Raw genomic sequence first — 13,710 nt, 5'->3', positions numbered from 1 at the left:
AAATTCTTTTCCATAAAGGTTAGTCTACTGTGCACATAGCAAAGCACAGAAGTTCTAGATAGTTGCTTCAGGAATAGACAGACCTGGTTGTGAAATGTAGGAACCCTCTATGTTTGTGGATCCATGGTCCTCAAGTCCCACACCATTGTAGAATTGAACATTACAGTATACATAGATCTCACCTGTCTGTCATCATTGGGTTGGAAGGTTGTAACTTGAATATACTGCGGTTCCCCATTTATATTTTCAGTTACAGTTGGAGTTTCTGCTAAAATAAAAGACAAGTTAAAATAAAAAAAAAAAAATTCTGTGCAGAATGCAAGTTAGTTGAACTGCAAAGGAGGAAGCAGAGATCAAGCTTCCTTCTCTTAGCACCACTGAATCATCTGGGATTTTTGATCATGTGATATGATTAAAGAAATAATGTCATTAACTGCTTCCCAACCGCCCTATAGCAGAAATACTGCTACAGTGCGGTACGGGTGCTCAAAATCACATATACATACGTGATTTTGCATCTCTGGGTAGGGGGTGCACGCAGGGCATGCGCACCCTACTCGAGCCACCATTCGCGGCTGCAGCAGTCAATCACCGGGTCCCGGATGGTGATTACTTGCCGGCGCCCAGTGATTACCGAAGATCTCCGACAGGAAGAAGAACTGTTTTGTTTACTAACAGGTCTCCTCCCTGCCAGCTCGGGCACACTGCTTTGGATGGCTTTGCACAGCATAGCCATCCAAAGCAGTGTGCTTACAGTGAAGCACACAGACACCGTCCCCTAGTAAAACACTCCCTGCACACAGTTAACCCTTTGATCGCCCCACGTTAACCCCTTCCTGCCCAGTGCAATTTTTTTAGCACTGATCACTGTACTGGTGTCACTGGGGATGTCAGTGATACCAAGTCAGTTCTCTCCAGTGTCAGAATGTCCACTGCAGTCCCGCTATAAGTACCTGATCACCACCATTATTAATAAACAAAAAAAAAAAAATTCCAGTATTTATACCACCATTTGTAAACGCTATAACTTTCACCTAAACCAATTATTCTACACGTATTGGGATTTATTTTTAGCAAAGACATGTAGCAGAATACATTTTGGCCAAAATGTATGACAAAATTTGATTTTTTTAATTTTTTTACTGGACATATGTAATAGCAAAAAGTCAAAAATATTGTTTTTTATTTCTTAAAATTGCCTGTCTTTCTGTCTTTTTAATTTTTTATAGCACAAAAAATAAAAAAAAACGCACAGGCGATCAAATACCACTGAAAGAAAGCTCAATTCGTGGGAAAAAAAAGATGTATATTTCATTTGGGTGCAGCGTTGCATGACCACGCAATCGTTGAACACAATTTCACTGTATACACAGTTTCATGGTATTGCATATATGCTATTTTTAGCACTATTGTCCTAACCATTAAATACATACCTTGTATGTATTTAATGGTTTATTTTGTATTTAGTCACTGGGGAGGAGGGATATAATTGCCAGCCCACGGGGCATTATAGCACATGCACATTTGTGGGGACTCTTTGTGTAGGTGGGAGTTCATTCATTTATTTAATTAATTATTTAAAGTAGTTTTTGGGAGAGGCAGAGCAGGAATTTTTATGTTTGCACTCACACATTTGTTCACCAGTACACATTTGTGATTTTGCTAGCAGCAGCCAGTCTAATTGTTCAGTCCTCTACGCAGGTTATACTCACACACTTTAACTAAGAACACATACTAGTATTTTTACATATTAAGAAGCCCTTACATTAAAATAAGAATATCTGTCTGTGCTTATAGTGATAGTAAACTTTTTTTTTTACCTATAGGTAAGCTCACAATAAAGCTTGCCTGTGGGTAAAATTAATATCTCCTAAATGCGCAACGTTTAAGAGATATTCGTTGTTTTTTTAGAGCCGAGGCATGTGCTGTGAAGGGACGGCATATCCGTGCCGTTCCTTCAGAACTGTGTGCTGTGGCCTGGGACTACCGTGCGCATGCACAGGAGAGACGTCATCACAGCCCGACTTGTCAGACAACCAGAGTTCGGGAACCTGAAAGGAAGACTGGTGAAGATGGAAGCCTCTACAGCAATGACAACACGCCGCTGGAGGGGTTTGTTTTAACCACTTCCCATCCGGCCCATGTACAAAAACAGCTGAACGGGAGCAGAGCCGAAGCGGGTGGACGTTTATAAATGGCCCCTGCATTCACTGCCTGTGTGCGCTCCCTGGGAGTATGCAGCACCACGATCCAGACACAGCGGAACACCAATCTCTGTACGGGACCTCTGTGTGAGGTCCTGATTCATGTAATCACTGATTGGCCAATCACTGTGATCATGTGATCACTGATTGGCCAATCAGTGGTCACATGAATAGTAGTAAGCAAGATGTCACTTCCTGACATCGCTTACTACTTCTGAAATCTGTGAATGATCACAGAGGTCACATGCTATTCACAACAGCCTTGTACCTTGTGACAAGCTGTGACCAATCACAGCACTCACAGTATTTCTCAATGGCTGCAAGAATGCAGCCAGAAAGGAGAAATGATTGTTTTTATAGCCTTTATGGGTTCCTAGATTGTAAGCTCGAAAGAGCAGGGCCCTCGAACCCCTCATGTATCACATTGTATTGTTTTTGTACTGTCGCACGTACTGTCTCCCTTTGTAATGTACAGCGCTGAGCGAACTGTTGGCGCTTTATAAATACTGTATAATAATAATAAAAGTAATCAGTGTAAAAAAAAAAGAAAAAAAAATCTTCATCACCCCCAACAAGTAGTACGGTGTCACTATGCTGACACTGTACTGCTAGGGTGACAGTATGTTAAAAAAAAAGCATAAATAATATAAAAAAAATAAAATAAAAATGTAAAAAAAAAATAGAAAAATTAGAATTTTTGATTATAAACTTATTTGGGTTATTTTTTTTTACTAAAAAGATAGCTGAATACAAATTTAAATAAAAAATCCCAGTGGTGAATAAATTCCACCAAAATAAAGTTTTATCTGTCTTAAAAAAATGCTAAAAATTCATATGGGTACAGTGTTGCATGACCGCGCAATTGTCATTCAAAGTGTGACAGCGCTGAGAGCTGAAAATTGGCCAGGGCAGGAAGGGGGTATAAGTGCCCTGTAGGCTAGTGGTTAAAGTAGAACTATAGGCACTTTTTTTCCTATTTTGGATAGAGTAAGGGAAGGTTAAATCCCCAGTTAGATTTTTTTTTTTGCCGTGTCCCATTGGAGGATTTTCTTTTACGTACACTTTCAATGATAATGGCAAACAGGACAAATAGAGAAGTGTATGTAAACACTCACAGATGCATAAAAACAAATATGTCATCCATTGCCACAGAGCCAAGTAGACCCTTAGCTCACTACAATCTGTGTATCTTCCGCCTACAGCTCCTGACACTGTCGGATGATGTTGCGGCTGGGACTGTGATAGGAAAGATGGGATTGCTTTTGACACAGATTGGAGAAAAAAGACTCCTCCCTACACGTTTCGTCAAGATTGACTTAATCTTTGACGGTGTCAGGAGCCACCAGCGGAAGACGCACAGATTGTGGTGAGCTGCAGGTCTACCCCACTCTGACAGTGGATGGCATTTTTTTTCATGCATCTGTGAGTGTTGACATATTGAGTAAAAACTATTGAATATTTAGAAAGACAGAGAGCACTAATGGTTGTACCTTTTTTTTTACATATTTACAAGCATTGTGAGTGTGGCTCCATTACACTAGTATAATTGCGCAAAGCTGGTCACTTTTTGTGCTCTTACACTTGTAAACTTTAAGACCTGATGGAGAACACCTACAACTTCAAGAAATTCAGCACCCCACACCTTTCTCCTACTTCCTAAAGTTATATTTAATTACAGCCTCACGCTTTACACATAATAAATTCAATTTATTTAGTGAACTCTTGAAACAAAAATGTAGTGGATCTAGTGAACAAAATTTATGGATGCCTAAAGTTTCAGTCAATCTAAATTCAATGTCATTAACTTCTTTGATGATTTAGTTAATATTTCTGGTATTGAAAGTAGTTTCTTTTTTCAGCTATTGTAGGATTAACTATCCACTTCTCCTGTGGTGGGCTGATGGATCCCATAGGTATGATGACAATTTTGCAGGCTAAGATGTGGTGAATTAGAGTATGACCAATAAAAGTTCCATGCCATACCTACAGATCGCTCAGAACAGTTTCCTGAAATTAAAGAATTCGACAAAGGATGGAACTTTTTTTTTTTTTTGCTGTCCGTGTCCTATTGGGAAGATAGTTCTTCATTTTTGAGACATAACAGAAACTAAAAGGGGATCTCCCTAAAATGAGGGAAATGGTTACCAAAGCAAGTGTCTCTGTTTGAATATGTTTCCTCTTTTACTGATCCATTGACAGCTTGAAATTTTAGATTTACCATCATGCATTTTCATATTCTAGGAAAATAGTGAAGGCCAATCTTCCTAGCGTGGACAGGGGCAGCAATAAAAACCTGACAGACGTTCTACTGGCCCTTTCACACGGGCTTTCCGGTCAAGTCCATCTGTCAGTTTCTCAGGTGGACCTGATCTGAAGCTCCATGCAGCTCTTTGTACAGGTGGCGGTAAAGGGACCTGTGTCCATTTACACCCATCTACCTCCGAGTCCATTTTCCATCTGTCCATTTCCAGATAAAAGAAAACAGAAATCTAAACGTGACAAATTGAAGGTAGCCTGATATAAAAGTACAACAGAGTCTGTTTAAATCCGGTCATCCATAGAGCTATCATGGGTTCACCTATGTCCACCAGACTCAAACTGAATGGGCACAGATGTAAAAAAAAACTACCCTCTGTCCCATTCAGCTCCTGCTGATAGAAGCAAACACTGGTCCATGTCCTCCAAGTCCTAACTCTTCAATATCTTATCCAAAACAAAGAAAAAAATGGCTTTGAATACACTTTGACAGACCCATTATTTACAGAAGGCAAACAAGAAGGTTGGATATCTCTAATTTACTAAAAGCTAAAACTTTATATTTGCCCGAAGTTTGGTTTCACTACTACACAATGGCACAAATATTACTACATTCCCTCATGCACCCTCCTCTTTCAAATGATTTTTAAATGTATTTAACTACAATTCTGTATAAATATTTTTTTGATCCCAGCATTCCTGTAACCTCAAGGAATCATCAATAAAATTAAATCACACCTTGAAATTTTTGTATAGAGTTCAGTCCTCCATACTCAACTCAACTGGCCCTAGAAGGTGCTTGCTTTTTATTTTGCTAAGGGTTGAAAGCTCCCTGCCAATGTAGACCATAAGCAGGTTCTGCAATGCCACCAATATAAAAAAATATATTTATTGAACCAATAAAAATCATATAGGATTAAAGAAAAATACCTTTTCTTCTTTTTCTCTTCTTAATGAGATACCATCCTAGGAAAGCCAATGGTATGATCAATGCTATTATTAGAGCTAACAATCCATAAATGTGGATTCTTCCACCTGTAAAAAAAGAGCAACTAATTTTTATAATAATAGATGTAGCTATTGAAATTATATTTAAAAAGTGCTTGCGGCATTTTTTTTAATACAGCTGATCGGTATAATTTGGAGTGTGTATAACTGGATGAAGAGTCACATGAACAGAGAAGTAAATCTGGGGCCTGAGATGAGGGTGGGAACAAAGGAAGTAGGTTTTAGTGGTTTTAGCGCTTTTGTGCTTAAGTTGTGCCTAGACGCATTCAACATCTTCCCTTTTTTTTCTGGTGAGTTGCTATCAAAGTGAAGTTGTCTGGTGGGATGATCGGGGTTTCCTTGTTATACACTCCATGCCAATTAATGCAATCAGTGGATAGTGTCTGTGACATGGTGGTTTAAAGCCCAACTCTAGAATAAAAGGGGTTCATTCCCTACATTTTGTAAGATCCTCCCCTAGGAGTGTCTTAAGGGGGTGGGTCATTTTACTATAAATACAGTTGTGTTCACAAGTTTGCCTTGGAGAATTGGTAATATACAGTATGTACCAGGGGCAGACTAACAACTCATGGGGCCCCCAGGCAATAGGGGATCATGGGGCCCCTGTGTCCTTACTCAAACTCAAAAAAGCCTATGAAAAAGGTACCAGGGGCATCTCATGGGGCCCCCTACTGACCCCGGGCCCTCAGGCAGTGCCCGAGTTTCCAAATGGTCAGTCTACCCCTGGTATGTACCATGTCTAAATAAAACATGTGTGAGCAGGCAAAACACATTTCTTTTATTACTTATGGGATTCATATTCAACTGTAGGTCATAACAGAATGGCACAATCATAAAACAAAACTTGGCAACAAGTGAACAAATAAAATGACCCCTGTTCAAAAGTCTGCATAGTTGTCTATGAGGCCCCGAATTCTTGCTGGTGGTATAGCTACCCATTCGTCAAGGCAAAATGCCTCCAGGTCATGCAAAGTCTTTGGTCGTCTTGCATGAACTACACGTTTGAGATCTCCCCAGAGTGGCTCAATGATATTAAGGCCAGGAGACTGATGGTCACTCCAGAATCTTCTCCTTTTTCTGCTGTAACCACTGAAGGGTCATCTTGGCCTTGTGCTTAGGGTCACTGTCATGCTGGAAAGTCTAAGAGAGTCCCATGTGCAAAAGAATGCAAATTGTCTGCCAGTATTTTCTGATAACATGCTGCATTCATCTTGCCATTAATATTCACAAGATTCCCTCTGCTTTTAGAGCCCCCCCCCCCAAAAAAAAAAACATAAGTGAGCCACCATGCTTCACAGTGGGGATGGAATTCTTGATACTATAGACCTTGTTGATCTCTCTCCAAACATTGCGCTTATGGTTGAGACCATAAAGCTCTATTTTGATCTCACCACTCCAGATTATAGTGTGCCAGAAGCTGGGAGGACTATCAAGGTGTTGTCGGGCATATTGTATTCGGGCTTTATTGTGACATTGGCAGAGTAAAGGCTTCTTTCTGGCAATTTGACCATGCAGCTTATTATTATTCAAGTATTGTTGTATTGTGCTCCTTGAAAAAAACCACAATGTCTTTTTCCAGGGCAGGCTGTATTTCTCCTGAAGTGACCTGTGGGGTTTTTTTTAGTATCCCGAACAATTCTGGCAGTTGTGGCTGCAAATTTTCTTGGTCTATCTGACCTTGGCTTGATATCAAGAGATCCCTGAATTTTCCACTTCTTAATAAGTGATTGACCAGTACTGGCTTTGGGTATCTTTTTATATTCTTTTCCAACTTTACATAGTTCCAATAACTTGTTACGCAGGTCTCTTGACAGTTCTTTTCTGCTCCCCATGGCTCGGTATCTAGCCTGTTCAGTGCATCCATGTGAGAACTAAAAAACACTTTGACTATTTATACACAGGCACTAATTGCAAACTAAAAAGATTCCTGAATTGTCCACTTCTTATTAACCACTTCCCGACCGGCCGTTGTATATAAACGGCCGGACGGTGGCACTGCAGGGTCGGGTGGCCGTTTATAAACTGGGAGCGCGCAGCACTGCGATCCAGTGCCCGCTGTGTCCTCCAGACACAGTGAAACACCAATCGTCGGACGGGACCTCTGTACGAGGTCCCGATCATGTGATCACTGATTGTCCAATCAGTGATCACATGCAAAGTAGTAAGCAAGATGTCACTTGTGACATCATTGCTTACTATGTGTGAAATCTGTGAATGATCACAGAGGTCACATGGTACAAGGTTATTCACAACAGCCTTGTACCATGTGACAAGCTGTGACCAATCACAGCTCACTCAGTACTTCTCAATGGCTGTAAGAATGCAGCCAGAGAGAAGGAGAAATTATTGTTTTTACAGTCTTTATGGGTGTAAAAGCAATCAGTGTAAAAAAAAAAAATCTTCATCACCCCCCCACAAGTAGCACAGTGTCACCATGGTGACACTGTACTGCTAGGTTGACAGTATGTAAAACAAAAAATAATAATAATATAAAAAAATTAAATAAAAATGTAAACAAAATGTTTAAAAATTATAATTTTTGGTTATAAACTAATTTGGATTTTTTTTTTACTAAAAAGATAACGAAATACATTTTGGCCAAGATTTATGATGAAATATTATTTATTTGCAAAATTTAAAAAAAAACACTTTTTTCAAAATTTTTGGACATTTTCATTTACATAGCAAAAAAAATAAAAATCCCAGGGGTGAATAAATACCACCAAAATAAAGCTTTATCTGTCTAAAAAAAATGGTAAAAAATTAATTTGGGTACAGTGTTGCATGACCGCGCAATTGTCATTCAAAGTGTGATAGCTTTGAAAGCTGAAAATTAGCCTGGTCAGGAAGGGGGTAAAAGTGTCCGGACTGGAAGTGGTTAAGTGATTGAACAGTACTGACTGGCATATTCAAGGCTTTGGGTACCTTTTATATTCTTTTCCATCTTTACATAGTTCCATTACCTTGTTACGCAGTTCTTTTGACAGTTCCTTTTTGCTCCCCATGGCTCAGTATCTAGCCTGCTCAGTGCATCCATGTGAGAGCTAACAAACACTTTGATTATTTATACACTGACACTAATTGCAAACTTAAAAAGCCACAGATGTGGAAAATTAACCTTTGATTACAATTTTACCCGGGTGTGTGTCACCTTGTGTGTTTGTACCAAGGCCAAACATTCCAGGGGAGGGAAACTTCTGCTCACATGTAAAGTTGTCCCAAAGAGAACTCCTAAAGCTCTTAATATAAGGAAAAAAAAGCACTTTATTAAATAGTATCAAAAATATAAATGACAATCACTGGATTGAATTTAAAAAACACAATGTCCTGAAGAAGCTCATGAGTGAAACGCATTGACATCACAACATCACTGCGCCCGCGCTCTGGGTACCACCACGTGGCTTTCCATCATGTCGCTCCACGCTGACGGCTAGCACGATACCACTTGACTGATCTATACAGCATTGCCACATGCTGAACTGGATACCGAATCAGTAGGTTGGATGACGGGGATCAAACTGGACCTGTCACGTTTGGAGGGGTGAGCTGTATCCTATACAAATGTGGCATTGGTTCTTCTGGATGCAGCATCCTGTGACTGTGACTACCTTGGAGTGGTGAACTGGAATAGAGTACGCTGGGACCTGACTACATCGGGAGTGTTTCCCAGGACTGTGATTGCTCTGAGGAGCCTCATGCTGTGTCCCCGCTCATCTGCTGTATACTAGTTTGCTTGTGGCTTCTGCAACTCCCTGCTCTGCACACAAACAGCTCCCTCCTGTCTATCGCTTCTGTTAACCACCTACTTGTGGCTGTAATTATAACGTTGCCTATGATGGACATCGGCGCTGTACTGAGATCTGATTGAGATATTTCTGATGGTTGGATATCCATTCGGGGCTGACATATTAATTCATTCATTGATTATATAGTGAGCTGATATATACCAAAATCTCAGCCACGATCCATCCTGGTTGTTCCAGGGATCTATCATATAGGACTGCCACGAAATGACCAATATTTATATTGACCAATGACCAATAAGTTCTTCACAGTGGAACGGAGGCCTGTCAATCATACTGATTTCCATCTTCCATTTATGCTGCTGCAGATTTCCATTGTTCCTTGATTGCTGCCTAGATTGCTATGCTGCTAGTATCTGTGCATGTGTGGGGTGTATGCCTGTGAGGCCCGGGCCATGTTTACAACTTGACAATCTTGTCATCTTATATTTATTGGTGTTCGGTGAAGGTGTGTTTTTTATTTTGAATCCAGTGATTGTCATCTATATTTTTTTATACTATTAAATAAAGTGCATATATATATATTTTATTTGTTAGATTAAGAGCCGCAGGAGTTTTCTTTGGGACAATTTTACATGTCAGCTCTTTGCTGGCATTGTCTATATTTAATTTATTCATACATTATTAGGTCATGAGAACATCACCCACATTCGTGGTGAGATGGCACAGCAAATTATAGTATTTGCCATGTAGGAGCCCTTGTGGGCTGTAGCCTTTTTACACAATTATGTAAAATTTTGATCCGGGTCATTTGGGTGATTTCTGTTATCATTATGAATTAAAAAGGAGCCAAACAACTATGTGATAATAAATGGCTTCATATGATTACTGTCCTTATTCTTATCCCCCAGGGTATGCAAACGTTTGAGTACAACTTGGGGGCTAAGAATATGCATGCATCATACATACTAGGGGGGGTACAACTGGGGGAATCAATGGTGGAGAAGGATCTGGAGGTTCTGGTAGATCACAAGCTTAATAATGGCATGCAATGCCAAGCTGCAGTTTCTAAAGCGAGCAAAATCCTCTCTTGTATTAGGAGAGGTATAGACTCCAGAGAGAGAGATATCATTTCCCCCGGTACAAATCATTAGTAACACCTCATCTGGAATATGCAGTTCAGTTTTGAGCACCAATTCACAAAAAGAACATTGGGGAACTGGAGAAAGTACAGAGAAGGGCAACCAAACTGATAAGAGGAATGGAGGAGCTGAGCTATGAGGAAAGATTAGAGGAACTGAATTTATTCTCTCTTGAGAAGAGGAGATTAAGCGGGGATATGATCACCATGTATAATACATAAGGGGGGATATGATCACCATGTATAATACATAAGGGGGGATATGATCACCATGTATAATACATAAGGGGGGATATGATCTCCATGTATAATACATAAGGGGGGATATGATCTCCATGTATACTACATAAGGGGGGATATGATCTCCATGTATAATACATAAGGGGGGATATGATCTCCATGTATAATACATAAGGGGGGATATGATCTCCATGTATAATACATAAGGGGGGATATGATCTCCATGTATAAATACATAAGGGGGGATATGATCTCCATGTATAATACATAAGGGGGGATATGATCTCCATGTATAATACATAAGGGGGATATGATCTCCATGTATAATACATAAGGGGGGATATGATCTCCATGTATAATACATAAGGGGGGATATGACCTCCATGTATAATACATAAGGGGGATATGATCTCCATGTATAATACATAAGGGGGGATATGACCTCCATGTATAAATACATAAGGGGGGGGATATGATCTCCATGTATAATACATAAGGGGGGATATGATCTCCATGTATAATACATAAGGGGGATATGATCTCCATGTATAATACATAAGGGGGGATATGATCTCCATGTATAAATACATAAGGGGGGATATGATCTCCATGTATAATACATAAGGGGAGATATGATCTCCATGTATAATACATAAGGGGGATATGATCTCCATGTATAATACATAAGGGGGGATATGATCTCCATGTATAATACATAAGGGGGATATGATCTCCATGTATAATACATAAGGGGGGATATGATCTCCATGTATAAATACATCAGTGGTTCATATAGTGAACTCGGTGTAGAGTTATTCACCCTGAGGTCATCACAGAGGACAAGGGGGCACTCTTTACGTCTGGAGAAAAAGAGACCTAATCTCCAAACACGGAAAGCTTTCTTCATAGTGAGAGCTGTGAAAATGTGGAATAGACTCCCTCAAGAGTTGGTTCTGGCCAGCTCAGCGGATTGCTTTAAAAAAGTCCTGGATTCTTTTTTAGATACACAGAATATAACTGGATACTAACATTTATAGGTAAAGTTGATCCAGGGAATATCCGATTGCCTCTTGGGGGATCAGGGAGGAATTTTGTTCCCTGCAGCAGCAAATTGCATCATGCTTTGCTGTGTTTTTTGCCGTCCTTTAGATCAACTGTGGGTATAGGATTATACATTTTTTTTTTTAATGGTTATATATGGTTCTAGTTATATTCTATGTATCTAAGAAAGAATCCAGGACTTTTTTAAACCAATCCACTGAGCTGGCCAGAACCAACTCTTGAGGGAATTTATTCCACATTTTCACAGCTCTCACTGTGAAGAAACCTTTCCGTGTTTGGAGATTACATTTCCTTTCCTCCAGATGTAAAGAGCGCCCCCTTGTCCTCTGTGATGACCTCAGGGTGAATAACTCTACACAGAGGTCACTATATGAACCACTGATGTATTTATACATGGAGATCATATCCCCCCTTATGTATTATACATGGAGATCATATCCCCCCTTATGTATTATACATGGAGATCATATCCCCCCTTATGTATTATACATGGTGATCATATCCCCCTTATGTATTATACATGGAGATCATATCCCCCCTTATGTATTATACATGGTGATCATATCCCCCTTATGTATTATACATGGAGATCATATCCCCCCCTTATGTATTATACATGGAGATCATATCCCCCTTATATATTATACATGGAGATCATATCCCCCCTTATGTATTATACATGGAGATCATATCCCCCGTTATGTATTATACATGGTGATCATATCCTATGTATTATACATGGAGATCATATCCCCCCTTATGTATTATACATGGAGATCATATCCCCCCTTATGTATTATACATGGAGATCATATCCCCCTTATGTATTATACATGGAGATCATATCCCCCCTTATATATTATACATGGAGATCATATCCCCCCTTATGTATTATACATGGAGATCATATCCCCCCTTATGTATTATACATGGAGATCATATCCTCCCTTATGTAATATACATGGAGATCATATCCCCCCTTATGTATTATACATGGAGATCATATCCCCCTTATGTATTATACATGGAGATCATATCCCCCCTTATGTATTATACATGGAGATCATACCCCCCTTATGTATTATACATGGAGATCATATCCCCCTTATGTATTATACATGGTGATCATATCCCCCCTTATGTATTATACATGGAGATCATATCCCCCCTTATGTATTATACATGGAGATCATATCCCCCCTTATGTATTATACATGGAGATCATATCCCCCCTTATGTATTATACATGGTGATCATATCCCCCCTTATGTATTATACATGGTGATCATATCCCCCCTTATGTATTATACATGGTGATCATATCCCCCTTATGTATTATACATGGAGATCACATCCCCCCTTATGTATTATACATGGAGATCATATCCCCCCTTATGTATTATACATAGAGATCATATCCCCCCTTATGTATTATACATGGTGATCATATCCCCCCTTATGTATTATACATGGTGATCATATCCCCCCTTATGTATTATACATGGTGATCATATCCCCCTTATGTATTATACATGGAGATCACATCCCCCCTTATGTATTATACATGGAGATCATATCCCCCCTTATGTATTATACATAGAGATCATATCCCCCTTATGTATTATACATGGTGATCATATCCCCCCTTATGTATTATACATGGTGATCATATCCCCCCTTATGTATTATGCATGGAGATCATATACCCCCTTATGTATTATGCATGGTGATCATATCCCCCCTTATGTGTTATACATGGAGATCATATCCCCCTTATGTATTATACATGGAGATCATATCCCCCCTTATGTATTATACATGGAGATCATATCCCCCCTTATGTATTATACATGGAGATCATATCCCCCCTTATGTATTATACAAGGAGATCATATCCCCCTTATGTATTATACATGGAGATCATATCCCCCCTTATGTATTATACATGGTGATCATATCCCCCCTTATGTATTATACATGGAGATCATATCCCCCTTATGTATTATACATGGAGATCATATCCTCCCTTATGTATTATACAAGGAGATCATATCCC

General features: G+C 39.4%; 1 protein-coding gene across 2 annotated transcripts in view; it reads right to left on the bottom strand.

Moving 5' to 3' along the window:
* The window catches only part of LOC149439225 (SLAM family member 5-like), a 116,690-nt gene that overhangs the window by 23,747 nt on the left and 79,233 nt on the right, over positions 1–13,710 (bottom strand). Inside the window, exons 4-5 of one of the 2 annotated variants that reach the window (XM_089659286.1) lie at positions 5,391–5,495; positions 183–268 (exon numbers count right to left, since the gene is read on the bottom strand). In XM_089659286.1, coding sequence (XP_089515412.1) covers positions 183–268; positions 5,391–5,495 — 191 coding nt within the window. The remainder of the gene's footprint in view (positions 1–182; positions 269–5,390; positions 5,496–13,710) is intronic. The other variant, XM_089659287.1, reaches the window with a different exon arrangement.

This window comes from Staurois parvus, unplaced genomic scaffold, assembly GCF_062004578.1.
Source record: "Staurois parvus isolate SC_StPar_1 unplaced genomic scaffold, SC_StPar_1.0 ptg001146l, whole genome shotgun sequence".
Lineage (NCBI taxonomy): Eukaryota > Metazoa > Chordata > Amphibia > Anura > Ranidae > Staurois > Staurois parvus.
The sequence above is the reverse complement of the archived record's forward strand: the minus strand, read 5'-3'. Positions and strand labels throughout refer to the sequence as shown.